This window comes from Mauremys reevesii, linkage group 7 (assembly GCF_016161935.1).
Source record: "Mauremys reevesii isolate NIE-2019 linkage group 7, ASM1616193v1, whole genome shotgun sequence".
Classification (NCBI taxonomy): domain Eukaryota; kingdom Metazoa; phylum Chordata; order Testudines; family Geoemydidae; genus Mauremys; species Mauremys reevesii.
This window is the reverse complement of record NC_052629.1, coordinates 23171613-23192867: the sequence shown is the minus strand read 5'-3', so window position 1 is coordinate 23192867 and position 21255 is coordinate 23171613. Positions and strand designations below refer to the sequence as shown.

The window sequence follows — 21255 nt, the reverse complement described above, 5'->3', positions numbered from 1 at the left end:
GATCTGGACTCTCCAGGAATTGGTGGGGAAAATTCTCCTTGTGTTAAGATCCAAGGGGATTGGATCTAGACTCACCAGGAATTGGTGGGGGAAGGGAGGGGGGATGGTTAAATTCTCCTTGTGTTAAGATCCAAGGGGTTGGATCGGTGTTCACCAGGAACTTGGTGAAAAAGCCTCTCAAGGCTGCCCAGGGAGGGGAAGGTTTTGGGGGCGGGGGACAGAAAGTGATCCAGACACTAAAATTTCTGGATGGTGGCAATGTTACCAGATCTAAGCTAGTAATTAAGCTTAGAAGTGTCCATGCAGGTCCCCACATCTGTACCCTAAAGTTCAGAGTGGGGGAGGAACCTTGACAAAAGGGAAAGCAGCATTTTTCTTCTGCATGGTCAAGTTTCAAAACTGCATTAAGTCAATGTGCAGTTGTAAACTTTTGAAAGAACCACCATAATGTTTTGTTCAGCGTTACAAACAACCTCCATTCCTGAGGTGTTGGTAACTCTGAGGTTCTACTGTACCTGGCATCAATTACACATATAGTTTTAGGGCTTATGCTGCTACTTGCCAATACTGAATACTGCAAAATGAAAGTTGATTTTAATATTGAATTTTTATTTCCTCTATTTCTTTGTGCTAGTAGTAACTTTTAATAGTAGTCCACAGTTTGACTTACAGTATCTCATGCTCTAGACAACCACGCGGTTCAAACAAAACCAAAAACTCCACCAGCCCTAGGCTTTAGCTGTGCTGCTTCCCCCCAGGGGGTAGAAAGTGAGGAGAATCCTATCCAACTCTCCTAATCCCACACAGCCAAAACCTCCTGAGGTCCCCGCAGTGGGGAGAAAAGAGAAACCATGTTCTAAAGGTAGAATTCTTCTCTTTTTGCAGGTACATCCTGTGCATACATGCACAGAGAAGAGCATAAGCCCCATGAGCCTTACTCCCAGTTTCCTGCTCTAAGTACTTCACAGTACTGCTTCACAGTACAAGCTGACTATGTTAGAGTGAGGATTATATAAAATGGAAGAGAAAAGAATAGACTGGGATAAGAAGAAAAGAAAATACAATATGGATGTAGAGAGAGGCTACATCACTGGGTAGATAAGGAATTGGGACAGAAAATAAGATTTAGGCATATATAATTTGAGGTAGAAAGCTATTCTAGGAAGGAATGACTCCATCAACATAATATTACAGAGAAACTGGTAGGCTAATGTGATATGGGAAATAAAGCATAAAAACGACATGTAAGATGAAAGAACAAGAAATGATAGGCAAGAAAAAAAAACATAAAACGTTTATTTTGTTAGGTTTCACGATCTCTATGTTGCAGCACGACCCAGATGGAGCATGCATCAGTCAGCCACTAATTCATAGCAACAATAGTGTTTTCTGCACAGTAATTAAGGCTTAGCAGAGAACAAACAAAACAATGAAATAACCAACTCTAGTTATGGAGGCCATCATATGCTTCCCCTCTTCAGACACTGGGAAATTCAGCTGGAGAGTACCGTGGAGGATGTCCCAACATGTGATATTTTATTTATAGGAGCACAAAAAGGACTGTCTACCCAAAGCACGATATGTACTGACACAAGTTACAAGAACAAAAAAATAAAAAATAGCAGCTTACCACCTCCCACAGCAAAAAAACAAACAAACAAAAAAAAACCTCCTCAAGGAATTCTCCCCCTGCCCCCAAGCAAAAAACTCCCCTCCCTGACACAGACATAACCCTTTCTTCTGGCACCACCCAACCCAATGGATGTGCCTTGCAGTATGCCTTCTTGGGCTAATTTGGACCACATCAGATAGCTGGTTTCAGAACTGAAGACCCTCATGGAGAGCCCTCTAGAGTCATCCCCCTTTTAAACTGAGGGGGATCCAACTCAAACCCCTCTGCTGTAGCAGTGTGACATGAGGAAAGAGGTGGTCTCTCAAGCAGCAGTGTCCCACACTATTTAGGGCTTTACAGCTCAAAAACACCATCTCAAATTCAGCCTGGAAATCATTAGGCAGCCAGAGCAGATCTCAGAGCTCAAGTGTCATGCACTGTCACCAGGAAGCACTGCTTAATAAGTAGGTTGCATTCTGCTCCACCTCAAGGTTCTGCATTGACTTAAGATGTAGTCCCATGTAGCAATATTAGGAAATACCACTGCTGAGAGATTTTCTGCCACAGGATGGTGATTGGTATATGTCAACCCTGCTTACATATCCTGATTTCAAGGGACAGAGCATGGCAAGGATGGCTTAAGCAGCTCTATGAGTGCCACATCACAGTCTTGTTTCTCTCCTGGCAACCTGATGTCAAAGAAGTTAGCTTGGAAACACAGAAGGCCCCTTCCTCTGTCCTCCATGACAGTCCCATGAATTTAAACAAAACAGTGATGTCAGACCAGCAGCCTTACAATATGTATGGGAGCTGCATGCAGGTATCACATGCTTTTTAAATGTTGATCACATTTATTATTTTGTATTTTCCCCAAAGTTTGGGCTGCTAATTTACTAAAAACATTCTGAAATTAAAGAGCAAGATTACTTTGCCCCAGACCTTTTATAAATTCAGAGGCCTGACAGTGGCCTTTAACCAGACAGCCATCTATATAGTAAGAGAAATTAAACACTTCAAGGGCAGACTGAATGATTGTAGCACCAAAGCTGCTACTTTAATCAGTGCTGCTGCAGGGAACTGAGACAGACAAGTACATGCAGAGGAAGCAAATTACTTTGACTGTAGATCCTCATTCTGGTCATTGCCATGGAAAGTTTTCAACCATTACACCACAAACAGATATAATAAACAGTGGTCCAGTAACCATGTAACTCTCTGCTTGGAATGGCAGCTTTAAAATCATAAACCCAGGGATTTTCCAGAAATGTGTTGAAATACCCAGTGTTCCACTTTGAGAAGAAATTAGGGCCATGACACTGGTTTTCCCCAAAGTTTGGGCCATGTGATTTTGCATCGCTTTGTCACTATTGCCACGTTTCCAGATGCCTGATTTGCTTTTTCTGGTGCTAGTGCTCCTTATCTTGTAATGTTCCCCCGGCTTCGTTCTGTTCCTAATTACAGTATGCTAATTAAAATCAAAACCAAACCAAACTAGGAACCAAAAGCAGCATACGTAACAATAAGTGTATCCTGGTGATCTTTCTTCCTCCTCCTCTGCCACACCTTGTCGTCATCCCTACCTGTTTTATGTTGAATGTAGAGCCTAGCAGGTGCAAGGGCTTGGTCCCGAAGATTCAGGCCCTTAGATTATAAACTCCTTGGGCAAGGATGTAATTCTGGCCAATGCAGCCCCTTCAGACCCAAGTAACCAGTATAAAAGGGCTAGAAAGCTGGTAGAATCAGCCCCAGGATAAGGAGATTCCCTGAGTGTCATGGACCTGGAAGAATGGTTCTACGGGGACTCCCTTGCAGTATAGGGCACAGCTGGGCTGTTACTGCACTCTGATTATTTTCAGCTTCTACAACAGCCCCACAGCGAGTGCTGTGAGCTTCCATGGTAATGGAGGCAGGTTAGTGTTGAGGAGGGTGCACCTTCCGATGGCCTTGTCTACACTGCCACTTTACAGCGCTGCAACGTTCTTGCTCAGGGATGTGAAAAACACCTCCCTCAGCACTGCAAGTTTCAGCGCTGTAAAGTGGCAGTGTAGACAGTGCACCAGCGCTGGGAGCTACTCCCCTCGCGAGGGTGGTTTTTTTTACAGCGCTGGGAGAGCTCTCTCCCAACACTGGTGCACACGAGTGCAGCACTGGTGCACACAAGTGCAGCAGCACTTTAACATTGCTAGTGTAGCTATACCCTCAGTGATACCAACCCAGTACTTGTTAAATAGAACTATTATGGGTTGGGTTAAATCTTTTTGAAACTCGGGGGTGGGTGGATATAAATCATTCTAAAGAGGCATTAAGCTCCTTTATGGAACCAGGCAGCTGAAACAACAGGGGACTCCAACTAGAACACAGGCACATGTCACAGCCCAAAACGAAAAGGCACGAGGCCTCTCAGCAACTTGAACCAGGTGGCAGAGGGGCTTCACTAGGTATTTTAGTAGAGAGCGGGTTGAGGAGGGGTGAGACAGGTGGGGAAAAGCACAAGCAGGAAAATCACCAGAAGGTTAGGAAACAGAAGGCAGCCACAAAAGCACTGGTAGTGTGACCCAGTGGTGAGCTGGAGCAGGTTCCCACAAGAACCGGTTTAGCAAGAACCGGTTGCTAAAATTAGACCTCCGTGGAGAACCGGTTGTTAAAGGGCCAGGGGCTCCGTGGCCGGACCGTCCTGTTGCTCCCAGGATTCCCAGCTGGGGAGGCTGAGGCTCCCCCAGCCCTTCCCCCGCTTCCCCCCAGCTGCAGCGTGCCCAGCCACCAGCACCAACTGGGCAGCTCTGCTGAGCTCTGGAGTCGTCCTGCTGCTTTGAGCTGCCGGCACGGTAAAGGGGGAGGGGGCTGCAAGCTCTAGGGCTGCCGGGGGGGGGCAAGTGGGGCAATTTGCCCCAGGCCCTGCAGGGGCCCCCAGCCCCACAAGTATGTGTCCCCCTGCCTGGGCCCCTCTCCCGTTCCCCCCCTTAAATCAGAACTTTTTATAGGGAACTGGTTGTTAAGATTTTGGCAGCTCATCACTGGTGTGACCCTAAGAAAAAGATAAGAGAGAAAGTTTTTGAGTTAAGTGTTGGCTGAAAGAAGCTGGGAGCTGGGAGCAAAGAAGCTGTCTCCTTTTGTTTGATTGTTACTGTGTTTTGAGAAAAAGGACTTTATACATTTTTTGTAAATAAACAGGATTGCATTATAGATACCAGACTCCGGCATCAATTTCTCCTGCTAGTGAACAACTCGCAGGACCCTGATATTTGGCTGATCACTCGGGTCAAAAAGGAGCAACAGTATTTTTCCCCTAACACACATTTATAAAACATACTATTTGTTTTAAATCCAAACACTGTAAATGACTTCTAACACAGGACAAAAATATAGAAAAGTCCTAAAATGAAATATTTGTGTTTTTTTAAGACCCAAATTTGTCTGTCTGCTGATATTAGCATTTTATTATTATACTGGTTTTTATCATGCCAGGAATTGGATAGTTTGTATAAGTATTACAGTTCAGTGCACTATTGTTTGTTATATTCATATTTTCTGTGACAGAATCAGGCCAGATGGCTACAGGAGAGTGATAGAAGGTAGATACATTAGCCCCAGATTATGCAGGTCCCTTTTCCCTGTGTAAAATAATAGGCTGTTCCAGAATAATCAGGATGTTGCTGGAACCAATTATGGCAGGCAGGCTAATTAGGACGCCTGGAGCCAATTAAAAAGCTACTAGAATCAATTAGGACAGGCAAGCTAATCAGGTCATCTGGTTTAAAAAGGATCTCACTTCAGTTAGTGAGGTGCATGTGAGGAGCTGGGAGCAAGAGGCCCACAAGGAGCTGAGAGTGAGAAGGTGTACTGCTGGAGGACTGAGGAGTGGAAGCATCATCAGATATCAGGAGGAAGGTCCTGTGGTAAGAATAAAGAAGGTGTTGGGCAGAGGCCATGGGGAAGTAGCCAGGGAGTTGTAGCTGTCACGCAGCTGTTACAGGAAACACTGTAGACAGCTGCGATCTACAGGGCCCTGGGCTGGAACCCAGAGTAGTGGGCGGGCCCGGGTTCCCTCCCATCCCCCCAACTCCCTATTTGATACAAGAGGAGTTGACCGGGACCATGGGTCCCACCAGAGGGGAAGGTCCCTGGCCCAGAGGCGGCTCCAGGCACCAGCGCAGCAAGCGTGTGCCTGGGGCGGCCTGCCGGTCGCTGTGAGGGTGACAATCAGGCAGCCTTCTGCGGGTGATCTGCCAGTCCCGTAGCTTCGGCGGCAGGTACAACGAAGGCGCGGGACCGGCAGATCACCCGCAGAAATGTCGCCGAATCCACGTGACCAGCGGACTGCCCACAGGCGTACTGCTGAAGGCCGCCTGACTGCCATGCTTGGGGCGGCAAAATACATAGAGCCGTCCCTGCCTTGGCCTGTCCCCCTGACCCACTAGGTGGGTCAGCAAAGACTGGGGGGGATCATTCTCCTCCCTTTCCCATGCTGACTAGTGCTGAGGTTAGCTGAGTGAACAGCAGGTTGGAGCCACTAGCAAAAGTGACCAAACTGAGGGCTGCTGTGAACCTCTGAGGCGAGCAAATGTGCCAATAAGCACAGGACCCACCAAGGCAGAGGAGGAACCGTGTCACATTTCCTGTAAACAAAAATATATAAGATGAGATCAATTAGATAGTATAATGTTGGCTGCTAACTGAGCTTGATAATTAAGTTAAAAGCTAATTCAAAAGCGAAGTTAAAAGCTAGTTCAAGCCAATTTCCTGTGTGTTGTAAAAAGCACTACAGATGCTTCCCTTCTGCTTGAATCCACTGTGTGACCACAATGAATGATTCAATAGGATGGACTCCTCCATGCATTAGCTCTGTTTTAGTGTGCTTATGTTTAAAAATGTATGATAGCTCAATAAAAATAGATCTTCAGCCCATATTCTGAGAATCACCTTGAGTGTAATGGAGACAGGCAAGCATGGTCAATGTGTACCTATGCTGCACACTGGAGCTCATTTACTTCATTCTCACACAGCAAGCTCTTCTTGTTTAAAAGCCATACAGCTACTCTATCTACTTGAGGTATGAGTGAACTTGTGAAGTAATAATTGTGACTATTGTGTGGAAAAAATATATGCCAATGGTGCAATCCGCAATGGCCCGAAATAACCCCTCTCAACCTACATTTGGCGGGGCAGGGGAATCAACAGTGTCATGGAAGTAACTTGTTTCTGCTTTTTTGCAGTGACTGACAGTAATGAGCAACACGCACACATATACATGAAACAAGTAGTCAAGCAGACTGAAAAATACTAAAATGAAAGGAAAAAACAGAGAAGGGACAAAGAAGAAGGAACAAGGAAAGAAACTGCAGCGAATTAAGATATCAAAACCCACTGAAGGATAACACAACAATATATGAAGTCTGTAGTAACTGAGGAAGAATGAAGAAACAAAAGAGACTTGTTCTGTGTTTGTAAAATGTCTAACAAAATGGGGTGCTGGTCTGTGGCTGGGCTCCTTGGCGCTGCTGCAATACAACTAAATAATATATTTGTTTAAAAACCTGGGTTTTAAAGAAGTATAAGTCTGAACGTGTGTTTCAGCAAGGAGTCCAAGACTCTCCTGCACTGTCTTGATAAATATTCAAGAACTTGTCTCAGCACCTCCTTTAATGATGCTGAATTTCTGACTGTGCCTCATTTTATTACATGAAAAGAGCAGGGTAGTAACTCAATGTAACTCAATCCATAGATGATGCCTAGATTGGTGTATTAGCACTGGAGAGAACTGATGGATAATTGTTGACTGCTTTAATATGAAAGACTGACCAGTGAAAAGGGCTTTGAAACCTATTCCATAGTGCATTTACATTACTTCCAACCTTCTATTTCTGTAGTAAGTGTCTACAGTACTGCACTTCAGAGGCGCAGCTGTAGCTGTGCTGCTGTAGAGTTTCTAGTGTAGACATACTCTTAAGACTGAGGAGCATTTCAATTATCATGGGTTACTGAGTTATTATTTCAATACTATAAACTATAAATATTGTATTTATTTGCTGAATTGTATTTGTTAGCATAAGTTTTAATCTACTGTGAAGGTGCCCAGAGCAATAGACAGACACTTATTAAATGTAATTCCAAATCAGTAAAATAAATAAAATATTAATTAGGTTAGTTTTGGCTTATTGGCATATTACTACATTTTTTGGGATGCTTTGTCTTCAGCAAATGAGAATGCTGACAGAACAGAATACCTATATTTTGTAAAATAGAGCACACACTTTAATATGGTTCTCTCTCTGACCAAGGACAAGAATGGCATTAGTCTTGTTGAGCAGTGGTTAATATAAATGTTATGTCTGCCTGTTTAACAAGTAGTCAGTGAACAATTTTTTTTTTTAATTACATCTCTGGAATACCGACATGCAGCAAAACTAGCACACACTTTTCATGGTGACTTTTGCATCCTTCATAAAATTTGAAAACATGCAGAAGGACAGTGGGATTAAATGGAATTGTTACTATCCTTCAGCTCCTTCTGTATGAATAATCTCTTCAAATGAAGAATATTTGGCACTGGAACAAGTAATCTTTATTTTTGGATTTAAAATGACTTATTGCACAGTTCAACGGCTATTGAAAGCCTGAGATAAGTGCATAATCCTATTAACTTGGGCTCTTTATACAGGAAAGCATTTTTGCCATATATGCATTTTTGTCTATCAGTCAATGTTCATTTTTTTCTATACATATGTACTTAATATATATTTAAATAATGAGGACTTTGGTACTTCTTAAAAATCCAATTTAGTTTCTACTACACATCTTGCTTGTATCATTTAAATTAAGATTTAATTAAAACACTGAATATGTGTTTTCTTTTATCCACATTTACTCAAAATTGGATTGAATTTAAGTGTGAAACTTTGAAGATGAACAGCGTCTCTTTGTACAAACTGACTTTTCCAATTTTATTAATATGTTTAAGAAGTGATACAAGTGTGTCAAGCCACTTCTCTTTCCCATTTTCCTTATTTAATTACTAGACTGTATTTCAGAAAGGCCGTTTGATTTCGCAGGTCTATGTTTGGATGCCCTAAAGCAAAAAGACCTGGTCCTAGAGCCCACATTTCCCCTATGATGGGGTGTGCCACTGGAGGGCAGGAATTAGCACAGGCAGGCATCTATCTTTTTTTTTCTGGAATCCACCCGGCTTTCATTTAAAACAAAAGACTAGTCACTAGCTGTTAAGATTGTGAAAAAAACCACTCAAAAATGTGATACAAGCAAAACCAATTGAATGATGTCTACCTGAGTTTTCAGACAGCCTGAAGGGACAGCGCTGAGACGTGAACTGCTGTATCCATTTCAGTGGGTACTAACATAGATACCAATAATAGTACTTTAAATGCCAACCTTGGTAACTTTTCACTCCTCATCAAAAGAGGTAAGATAGGAGAGGACAAATATCATGAAGATCTATGCCAGTATTCCTTAGAACTGGTAAAGTTTATAATCATCAGAGGAAGACTGATGTGGGGCTGGGACATGACAACCTCCCCTTCCTCTGCACATGCAGTGGGAACCCCAGGCAGGGCATGCCTGACTCTCAGCCTTTTCCACTTCACCGACCTGGAACCATAGGCATTCTTGATACTTGATTCTTAGCTTCCTCTGTGGGGGCTCTCTACTCTCATAGGAGAGTTGGACACCACAGCAGGACTGGCCTCTATACACATGAATGTACACTAGACTGGAGTAGGGAATTGGAGTGAAATCCTGGCCTCACTGAAATGAATGTATCAGAGGGGTAGCTGTGTTAGTCTGGATCTGTAAAAGCAGCAGAGTGTCCAGTGGCAGCTTATAGACTAACAGACATTTTGGAGCATGAGCTTTCGTGGGTGAATACCCACTTCGTCGTCATGCATCCGACAAAGTGGGTATTCACCCACAAAAGCTCATGCTCCAAAATGTCTGTTAGTCTATAAGGTGCCACAGGACACTCTGTTGCTTTTACTGAAATGAATGAGAGTTTTGCCACTGACTTCTATGAGGCTACGATTTCATCACAGGATTTTATATGTTCTGTAATGAGTCATGCGTACTTATAGAACTACATTAATAATAAATAACAGTAATCTGACAGGTCTTAATTAGTTTTGAAGACAGATCACTGGCAATAAATTAAAAGTTAATGTAACATTTGAAAGGTGTAATGTAACTGAGCAGATATCATTAAGCCAATGTGCTCTTTTGGTTTATACACCATGTTCTTAAGAAATAAAAGATTACTATTTTTATTTGTACAGTAACTCCTCACTTACCATTGTAGTTAGGTTCCTGAAAAAAGCAACTTTAAGTGAAACAATGTTAAGCGAATCCAATTTCCCCATAAAAATGAATGTAAATGGGGGAGGGTTAGGTTCCAGAGAAATTTTTTTTTTGCCATACAGTACAATACAGTACTATAGTTGGGAGATGCCCCTGCCTTACCCCACATAGGCACAGCCCATTGGCACTGCAGACAATGAGGCAGGCAAGGAGACTGAAGGTGCTGTAGGCTCGGAGAAGCACGTTGCGCAGCAGCAGTGGCAGCTTCCCCTACTCTGCAAGCACCAGGGGTGGGGGGGCTCAACCCTTGTGCCATGTCCTCACTCCTCTTCCCTCCCTCCTGCCTGTGGCAATCAGGTGGCTTGCAACATTCAGGGGGCAGGAGGGAGGGGGAGAAGTGAGGACTCGGCGCACAGGCTCCCCCCTCCCTCCCCTGCCTCCTGCCCGTGGCAATCAGCTGGCTTGCGGCATTCGGGAGGCAGGGGAGGGAGGGGGAGCCTGCGTGCCGAGTCCTCGCTCCGCCCCCCTCCCTCCTGAACGCCGCAAGCCAGCTGATTGCTGCGGGCGGGAGGAGGGGGAAGGCGCTGATCCGCGGGGTCAGCCGGCAGCTGGAGGCGCTGTGGGGAGAGGCATAGGAGAGCTGATGGGGGGCTGCCAGCTGTGGACAAAGCAGGCAGCCAAAAGATGTCATAGTGAAGCATTGTACAATTTTAAATGGAGCATGTTCTGTAACTGAGCAGGGATGTAAGATCAAAACAACGTTAAGCGAGAGGATGTTAAGTGGCTAGTTACTGTATTAGGGGCCCAATCAGATCTCAGTATCCCACTGTGCTACGATTGTAAACACTCATAATGAGAACACAGTCCCTGCTGCCAAGAGTTTCCAATCTAGCTACCTGATGAGGGACAGCAGATAGATACGACAAACTGATGTGGGGAGCACATGGTAACAGAGAGTCTATTATGATTTACTTATTTAAGCAATGGTAACAGAATGCAAACTGCCTGACAGACGTAACAGAATTAGTAATTAATGCTGGGGCAATATATATCGTTACAGTTGCACAAAAGGTCATTAGGTGCTTATAACTTTTTAATTCATTTACTTTTCTGGCTCAAATTTGTCATGCTTGTCCTCAGCCAAGGACAAAAGTTGAGACAAAATTGTTCAATGTTATGAAGAGATACTGAAAAAATGTTTCTTATTGCAGTAAAACTCACAGCTTTCCACATTTAACCTTGCTTCATCATTTTCCGACTTTTGAATGTTCCACTCTGCAAATGTAATTATTAATATAGTTTCTATATATGGAATGCTTTATTTTTCATGCAAATCGGTTACAATTTAATTAATTGCAGGTCAGGAAAGCAGAAAGCAAGCCAGAGTGCACCAGTGAAACTAGTCTCTTGTCTTGAAGTCCTTTTGAAATTACATCACCTAAGTACTTTCAATATCATTTCTGTATAGTTGTAGTACCAGAAGAAGCAGAATAGGAACTGAAAATAAACACTGGCGTGAGAGAATTTTTTAAAAAACCACCTTCCCTTATTTTCTCATCAAAAGATTCAAGATTTAGAGAGATTTCAACCTAATTTCATTTACAGCTTTGTTGCAATTACAAAATTACATCTAAGGTGAACTGGTTGTGAAACAAAGCTATGAGTTCATCTCACAGTGTGTTAGATTGTCACATTGTGAACCAATAACACAAGCTGAGATGCAACATCCTCATGTAATTCATTGTAATGTTGCAAAACCTCACATTTAAATAATGGAGAAGAAGAATCTCTAGTGTTCTGCAAACTGCTGGTGGAACACATGAAAGAAAACTGGGACAGATGTCAACATCAGAAGCTGGAGCAGGACTGATCTCACATACTTAATCCTACAGTGAATCTATCTAAGCATGTTTAAGCAAATGGAAAAGGAAAAATGTGTTCCTCTTTCAATCTAATCTTTGCTGCCTGGCATAACTGCAGCTTTTTGGTCTGTAAGATGATGTGCTGGTAGCGGAATAAATTTTTCTCCCCAAAAGGTCCACAATGTGCCAGGAAGGCCGTTGATGATGCTTGTGCCCTAGTTGATGCTTTCAGCCTCTATTTTTGGGAGCTGAGCTGGTGTGCCCCTGCTTGTCTTTTTTCATTGGCCGCAGAGACAACCAGCAAGCCCAGAGGTGGGTGGGTATGAGTCTTTGGCCGGGACAAAGTACTTCTTTTCAGCCCTTTGGGAGGTGGGAGGGATGGAAGATGGGGTTTGCCAGAGGGCCTTGGCAATTTTGAGGACCCGGTCATGCACTGGTAGTGCAACACGGGCTGGGTAGAGGCTGAGAGGATGCTGAACAAGGTGTCTGCCTGCTTGGCCGATTCCTCTACCTCTAGGCCCAAGTTCTTGGCCATTCGTCGAAGCAGGCCCTGTTGTTCTTTAAAGTCATGAGGCGGGCTGGCCCTCAAGGGTCCTGCAATGTTAGATGTTAGATGGGGTGGGATCTGAGTTACTACAGAGAATTCTTTCCTGGGTGTTTGGCTGGTGAGTCTTGCCCACATGCTCAGGGTTTAGCTGCTTGTCGTATTTGGGGTCGGGAAGGAATTTTCCTCCCGGGCAGATTGGCAGAGGCCCTGGGGTTTTTTTGCCTTCCTCTGTAGCGAGGGGCACGGGTTACTTGCTGGAGGATTTTCGTCACCTTGAAGTCTTTAAACCATGATTTGAGGACTTCAATAGCTCAGACATAGGTTAGGGGTTTATTACAGGAGTGGGTGGGTGAGATTCTGTGGCCTGCATTGTGCAGGAGGTCAGACTAGACTATCATAATGGTCCCTTCTGACCTTAAAGTCTATGACTCTATGACCGCCTCATCCAGGGATGAAGACGACGACTGTACCACCAGGAGAGGCCCCAGGGCATCGTCCCCTGTGAGGGAGGGAGGGAGGAAGGGTTTGGGGGTGGTTGCAGTCTCCTCTACCCTGACCTCCGAGCATGACTCATGCACCGTGCCCGGTGCCATCGGTGCTGCCACCTGTTGCTCCGAAGCAGCGGCAGATGAGAAGTGCGAAGGGAGCATCATCGTGACCAGCATGCCCCATGCACTCCAATAAAGCCTCTGCATTGGCCACTGGCCATGCTGCCAAGGCAGCACCATCAATGTCGATGCAGCCTCGGGAGTCCAATCGCGCTGGTGGAGTCTGGGCGAGGGGCTGAACTGTCCTTCCGAGATGGAGGCATCCCCTTCCGGTGACCATGGTGGGGCCATTGACGCTTGCATCTGCCTGCTGACTGTTGCCACCGGAGACCAGTTCCTGGAGTGAGAGGACTGGTGCTGGTATCGAGGGATCAGGCCCGGGGGAGGGAGAGAGGGGGACCGCAGTTGTGACAGGGAGCACTCCCACAGTGCAGGCGACTGAGATCTGTGCCAAGAGGATGACAGGTGGGAGGGCGAATGGTGCTAGCAATATAGAGACCGACGCCTCCCCTTAAGTGATCTGTGTCAAGATGGCCGAGACCACAATCATGGTGCCAGAGATCGAGGGCAAGCCCCAGAGGATCTGGGCTGCAATTCTGGAGATCTGCTGCATGGAGGAGAGCGCTGCCTTGTCTCGGGGGAACTCCACTTCCCTCTGAGGGATCTTAGTGGCTGGCTTGCCCTCGTGGGAAGCCTTTGCCGTTGCGGGTGGTGTGGGCAGAGGTCTCTGCTCTCTTGGCACTGGGGGAGCTTGGGAAGGAGTCAATGCCGCCATGAGTTTGGGTCTTCTACCGCTCCCGGGAGTCAGTGGTGAATTCTTTAAGGGGCTAAGGGCCCCGGCCAAGGAGGCACGTCCATGTGGCTCCGCAGTGGCGAGGCAGCCTGAACTGGGTCCTTTGCCTGATGTCTCATGGCCCTACTTGCTCAGTACCAGGGAGCCGTGCTTCTTTATTTTCTTTTTGGGCGATGGGGAGTGGTGCCGGGCAGAGTCCAGTGCTGGGGGTGCGCTGCGCACCAAGGCCGAGGTGCTAGGCGAGTCTTGGTGGCACAGATCGGAAGCCGGACGAAGGGAAGCCTCTCTGAGGAGAGCCCGCAAACAAATATCCCATTCTTCCTGAGTCCTGAATTCAAAATTTTTACAAATACACTTGTCCTTCACATGTGACTACCCCAAGCACTTGAGGCAGCTGCTGAGGGGGTCATTAACAGACATAGGCCTGTTACAGTCCACACAGATCTTAAAGCCGGGAGACCAGGGCATGCCCGGCCTGAGCGAAATCCCCTCTGGGACTCTAGCATTTCACTACTAACTACACTTAACAACTACTTAATGCTAACTACTATAAACAAAGTATTTACAAGACCCTAAGGCTCGAAGTCAGAAGAGATGAAGCCACTAGCCCTTGCTATTCAACAGGGGTGAAAGTACAGCAGTACGGGTCGGTACGGCATACTGGTACAAAGCACCCGCCAGTACCGGCCCATACCACTGACTTTAAAGAGCGGCTGCGGCAGCGCTTTAAGGACCCTGCTTAAAGTGCTGCCTCAGGAGTGCTTTAACATCGCTGTCCCTTTTGCGCCCCCCATCGGCGGCCCTGCCAGGTCCCTACTGGCAGGGCCGCCGACGGAGGGGAGCAAAAGGGGCAGCGACGACCTGGAAGGGCCACCGATGGAGGGGGCGCAAAAGGGGCAGCGACATTAAAGCAAAAGAAGTAGCTGCACCGGGGCTGCGATTTAAAAGAGCCCAGGGCTCTGGCTGCTGCAGTAGCGGCAGCTGGAGCCCCGGGCCGTTTAAATCACCACTGGAGCCGCAGGCAGCGCGGACCAAGCAGCGCAAATGAGCTGGCTGGGGGACGCTGACCCCAGCCCTGCCCCTTCTGCCCAAGGTCCCGCCCCGTCTGGGGGGTCCAGAGCTGGCCCCGTACCAGTAAGAGCTCCATTTAACTTTCACCCCTGCTATGCAAAGAAAGGCACTCTGACTAACCAACATGGGCGGTAAGAAGGGACTGAGAGGACGTAGGGCCTGATATACCGACACATGAGTGCGACACTCCAGGGGGTGCCACAGCTGGCCCTACAGATCACGTGCCAAAGGTTGCCGATCCCTGTTATAGAGTAATTCTGAAAATATCATGGATAGACAGCGTACCCAATGAAAAATACTAGAGATGGCTGTAACTCAGCAAACATTAGTTAGAGATCTTTTGAAAAGAAAGATTCAATTTGCAGGGCACATTTTATGAAGTTCAGCAAGGGCTGCATGTTTATAGGCACTGGAAGGAAAAGTTGATGGCAGGAGAACATGAAGCAGAAAAAGATGATCTTGGATGGATGATGTGGTATCCTGGGTCGAGCAAAAGGAGATTAGCAGAGGACTATATAGAATGGGCTACCATAGTTGTAAACCTCCAGTAATGGGGATTCCACATAAGAAGTAGTAATATATAATAAGCTATCTTGTTTTAAGACTGTCTAAAAATACAGCAGAGTAGACATTTTAAGTAAATAACTTGTGATCTTCTTAAATGGTGTGTACACAAAAACATCTTCACTCACTCATCACTTCCTTTTTTTTTTTTCATCAAAACGGATGAAGATCTATAAACCCCACCACCTCCAAATCTCAGCTGACACTTTGTTAATATAAGCAACCTTGTGTTGCTAATGCTGTCACCCTTGTCCTCTCTCCATTTATGTTCAACATCCATCTGTTGCATCTTCTTGCTATTTAGTACTCTGGGATCCAACAGAGTACTCTGAAATTTTAGGAATTAATATTTCTGAAAACATCAAAACAAACCGTTGTCAGCTACATAAACTAAAATGGATAAAGGAATCTTTAAAATATTTAGGAATAAGTATTGTAGACATTGCTTCTCAAACTTTTTTTTTTTTTTTTTTTTTTTTTTTACTGGCGACCCCTTTCACACAGCATACCCCTGGAGTGCTACCCCCTTGTTAATATCACTTTTCATAGCAGACTTACTAGCACAGACTTCACAGCAGACTTAGCTAGCTGGAAGGCATGTACTCACAACCCCATGTAATAACCTTTCCATCCTCTGAAGGGTCGTGACCCCCAGTTTAAGAACTGTATGTAGAGAAACAAAAACTTTTAAAGACAAATTATCTTCCACTGTGGAATAAGATAATAAAAGGCATGGAGAAATGGAATACATATGAAATTTCTTGGCTAGGTAGGGTAGCCTTGATAAAGATGAATTTCCTACCACAAGTACTATTTTTTTTCAGTGCATCTCTGTTGGTAACCCTGACATTACATTAACAACATGGCAGGATGCATATTAAAATACATATGGAAACATACAAGACAAAGGGTGAGTTCTCCAGTTTTGTAAAAGCCTGTTAAGTGGGATGGAGTAGCTTTTCCCTAATTCGGCTTATTATTAATTATTATTATTATTGTTATGCATCACAACTAAAATATGTGATCAATCGGGTTAACAAAGAATAGGCTTGGCAGAATTCAATTTTTTTTTATAATTTCAACAGATATCAACATTTATTTTAAAGTATATTTTAATTTTTATGCATTTAAATTTTCAGAGTTGTGCGAAATTATGAAGGGGTGACAGACAATGGGAGTGTCAGACAATAATTACTGAATGACAGCAGACATTGAGATTCAAAAGTTAAAGCTTTAACTGCTAAAACACAAATTGTCAAAATCACATGTCCAAATATATTTATTTTAGAAGGAAATTATTTAAGAGATTCATCTCATGACAAAATGCCAGCTTCTTAGAGCTCCCCAACCTGCTTACTTAATGCTCCAGTAAAGGATCTACATTTTAAACAGAATGACAAAATTAAGTTATTTTTTATTGTTAGCAGTATGACTTTGATTGCACATTATTGGAAAAATGTGACTTCTCTTCCTATGGAATTGTGGTATAGTAAAATATGGACTGTCCTTGTAATGGAAAAACTTTCATACCAAGTACATAATATACAAGAGAAGCTCCAGAAACAGGGTAGCTATTTAGTTTTTGGTCACCCTATTTAGTGTACACAGAGGAGCATGCCAACAAGCCAAAATATTTATCTCAGTTCTTTGAATATTAACCTGATCCTGAATAAGTAATCAGTAATGTACAATATACTATGTTGATATTTTATTGTAACTTTGTCTTAATAAAAAGTTACCAAACAAACAAACAAAAGTATGGGTGAGAGTGCATCAGTGGAGTTAGAGGGAACAGAGAAATATTCAGGATTTTGTGAGTATGAATCTTACCCGTTACTGACCCAAAGAATTAAATGCTTCCTTACTTGTTGTTGTGTTATTTGGTGGTGTGGTTCCATTGTGCGCTGAAGCTTCAACAAGTAGAAAACTAATACAAACAATCAAGAATGAATTGGACTGTTCCATCATGGATCTGTAAAGCAAAGAAAATATAGAAAAAAATTTAAAGGCAAATTATTAATTTTTTCCTCTTAAAACAGGGTAAAAAATCATTCATAATCTACAAAAGATTTAAAATATGTTTTATTCTCTCCTGCGTTCTTATTGTTTAATCTTAATCTACGATGGAAGAGAAAAAAGAAGCAAGCACATGTATTAATTAGAAATTCTTTAAAAATAATTCAACAAAAGATTTATTAGCTAGCATTCAGTATTACACAAGACCCTCGCTACCACAGAATCAGACGTGAAAAGCTACTGGAAAGTAATAAAAAACACATTTTGAGAACTGTAGTGGAGCGGTCACCCCACTTCGGTTAGGAAAGGTTAAAAGTAGCCAAGGGAGGCTGTTTGGGTAGTCAGCCACAGATGTGGTTGCACCCAATTAGGGCACAGCTGGCCCTGATAAAAGGACAGGCTGAGGGAGTGAGAGAAGACTCTTGCTCCAGCGGAGGAGCAGAGTGGACCAGTCTGCCTGGGAGAGCAAGCAGGATACCTGAGGCAGAGCAGAGCTGGGGAAAGGCAGGCAGAGCTGAGGAGCTCTGGCCTGGCAAGTCCCCAGCCTGAGGCCTTGCTAAAGGCCAGGGGAGGTACTAGGGCTGCAGGGAGGCAGCTGAGGCTGGAAAGGCAGCAGGTCCAAACCCCCTTGCCAATGACGAGTGGCCACTTCAGACTGCAGTCTGCCCCTGAGAGAAGGGGCAGCACCCCAAGGTAAGAGTGCCCACTGTGGTACAAGAACCTGTAAGCAAAGGATAGCAAAGATCTTCAGAATCTCAGCAGAGAAAAGCATAACAACAAGAACCAATGGCTGGCAGCTGAAGCTAGACTAACTAAAATAAGAAATAAAACACTCATTTTTAACAGTAGGGATGAATAACCCCTAGAACAAACTACGATGGAAACTGGTGGATTCTCCATCTCGTGATGGCTTCTAAACACTACTGGACATCTTTCTGGGTAGATATGCTTTAGTCAAAGAGCGATTGGACTCAATACATGGGTAACAGGCAAAAATTTAATAGTATGTGTTATACAAGAGGTCAAATTAGATGATCTAATGCAGTGGTTTTCAAACTTTTTTTCTGGCGACCCAGTTGAAGAAACTTGTTCATGCCCACGACCCAACAGAGCTGGGGATGAGGGATTTGGGTGTGGGAGGGGGCTCAGGGCTAGGGTACGGGGGTAAGGGCTGTGAGTTAGATCCGGGAATTTAAGGGTTCAGGCTGTGGGAGGGAGCTCTGGGCTGGGGAACGGGATTGGGCTGGAGGAGGGGGGTCAGGGCGGGGGGGTGCAGGCTCTGGGGTGGGGTCAAGGATGAGGAGTTTGGGGTAGAGCAGGGGGCTCCAGGGTTGGGGCATGGGCTTACTTCTGGCAGTTCCTGGTCAGTGGCGCAGCTGCGGTGCAGAGGCAGGTCCGGCTCCTAGGCGGAGGCACGCAAGCAGCTCCATGTGGCTCTTGCCCACAGGCACCATCCGCCCAGCCAGTGCTCGGGGCAGGGGCAACGCGCGGAGCCACGTGGCCCTCCTGCCTAGGAGCCGGACCTGCTGCTGCCCGCTTCCGGGGTGCAGCACACCCGGTAGAGACAGGTAGGGACTACGGTCCCTGGGTGCTGAGCAAGGTGACCCAGTGCCTTGCATTCTGCGACCCAGTACTCGGTTGTGACCCAAAGTTTGAAAACCACTGATCTAATGGTCCCTTCCGGCACTGATTCACAGAGTATAAACAACTGACCAAGCGTTACAATACCCCTACATTTTGTACTGGCCAGCTAAGCAAAGTGGTCAGTAAGTCAATGGATCTGTCTTCCCAAAGCCAATCTATCTGTCTAAGGATTTCCCCAATGTGGCAGAATCCTAGAGCAGTGCAGTGGGTACACCTCCTAACCCTTTATGTAAAGAGCATAGGCAGGAGTAAGGCAATGTGCCTGAGGCATCTCTGGTGCAGTGATTCACAGCTGCCAAATAGCCCTTTAGAGTTGTGGGTTGCTGGTACAACTCTGAGCAACCCAAAACAACCATCTTGGAACAGGTGGCTTCAGCTTCAAGTAACATCTTCTACAGGATGCAAACTTACACATACACTTTTACCCATAGTTATTTAAAATGGAGGCATTATCAAAGTGAAATGTTTTCTTGTCATTGTGAAGCCACAGGACTTTAAAAGAGTAAGAAGAACTACACTTGTACTGTTCAATTTACTGGTTATCTGCAAAACTGGTTGACATGTCTGTAAAAGTAATAGCTCCATTTGCTGAGACTTATGATATTAAGGTTCAAAATATTTTCCTTTTGAAGATGTACAGTTGTAAAATAACAGCTGAAATCTAGCAGCTTTAAAATAATTTAATTGAAGGCTTTCAAATAAAGAGAAGTTCAGATTTACTGGCTTCAGAAAAAAAAAATGTTTCCCAGTCAACTGGTGCATAAGAGATGGATAGGGATTAATGCTCCACTATCAGTTATGAAAACTTCCTGTCTCTCTGAAGATGAGAGACAAAGTCAGGAAAGGAACTTACTGGCGGAAGGGTATAAGTGCATAGCTCAGAGTCGAGGGCTATGACCCATAAATATTACATCAGCTGTGAGTGCTATCTGGACTTGGGAAAAAGCTTCAACCAAAACATTGTTAGAGTTAGGTAGAAGTTTTCTTACAGTTCCCTCTTCATTGATCATCTCAATAATTACAGGATAAAATGAAACTCCAGAATTATTCAATCATCAATCTTTCTTAAAATACATACTTAAAAAAGAACAACCCACACACAACTTCTCCCCTCCCTACAAACAGTAAAACATATATATTTACACAGGAAGATACGGCCCTATGGTGTATCTCTGCAACACGTCCTAAAGTTATTATGACAATAGTGAGGAATACTGCAAAACAACCACCCTGGAAGCCACATCATAATGATAATCACTAATGTCACAGAATTACAGAAAATACTATACAGTAGTGACTAAAATTTCAATAATCGGCAATGGAAAAATTCTAACAACTCTGTAATCGTTATAATTAATAACATGACATTAACCAACATCTGTGCTGAATGACCACTGTTGCAGTTCTCATGGCACCTAGAGACAAGCAATATTTACAACAATCCCATAAGCAGATAAATTCAGTATTCATGGCCGATTAGGAACAGCAGCTGATTCCCATTATCCCAGGAGTTTTTGTCATACTTTTCCTCTGACATTGCATTTGCAATGTGTTGCAATCAGCAATATTAGCAATGTTACTCAGCTGAGAAGAGGAATCAAAAGAGAAAAACATTTTGTTCCACTGAACTTTGAAGAAGACTTCAAGTGTAGCAACATTTTCATCAACTCGGGAAATACAAGTTGTCCATATACTTGTTCAGAAGAGGGCACTATATCTACAGTCTAGGACAAAGGTCTCAAATCACACACAAGCATACCAATATGCTCCAATATCATGTACACAGTGTTATGCTACATAGGCTCATTTTTATGAGTAATGCCTATTAAAAATTATGCAGTGATTCTCTGAAATGTTTAACTTCCAATGAAAGAGGTATAAAGAATTTTAGGTAAAGCCAATTAATTCAGTATTATGGCTTGTTACTTATTTAAATCAAAACACCATTCTGTTTTTTTTATTATGTGTTCAGTTTTGACACCTGTTTGTATTACTGCTTAGGATTTGCCAAAATAAATTGTAATTTCAAGATCGCCTTTCAGCAGCTCAGTGTGTCCACTGATATTATCTAACCTAAGATACCCAGATATCACTTCTCAGAATAGACTGAAAGATCTGTTTCTTTGCAACCTGCATGCTGCAATGTAAGTAGTCTGTTAGGGTAGGTCCATACTTACCGCATGGGTCGACGCGGAGAGTTCGACTTCTCGGAGTTCGAACTATTGCGTCTAATCAAGACGCGATAGTTCGAACTCCCCACGTGCTCCGGTCGACTCCGGAACTCCACCACCGCGAAC

General features: G+C 44.3%; 1 protein-coding gene and 1 long non-coding RNA gene across 9 annotated transcripts in view; one reads left to right on the top strand and one right to left on the bottom strand.

Moving 5' to 3' along the window:
* The window catches only part of PTPRE (protein tyrosine phosphatase receptor type E), a 221866-nt gene that overhangs the window by 69507 nt on the left and 131104 nt on the right, over nucleotides 1-21255 (bottom strand). For all 8 annotated transcript variants that reach the window (XM_039547447.1, XM_039547441.1, XM_039547440.1 and 5 more), the window contains one exon: nucleotides 17164-17270. In XM_039547447.1, the coding sequence (XP_039403381.1) occupies nucleotides 17164-17270 (107 nt within the window). The remainder of the gene's footprint in view (nucleotides 1-17163; nucleotides 17271-21255) is intronic.
* On the top strand, nucleotides 5232-7756 carry LOC120409406. Its single transcript, XR_005601289.1, has 2 exons — nucleotides 5232-5508; nucleotides 6826-7756. It is a non-coding gene; the product is annotated as an uncharacterized LOC120409406 (long non-coding RNA).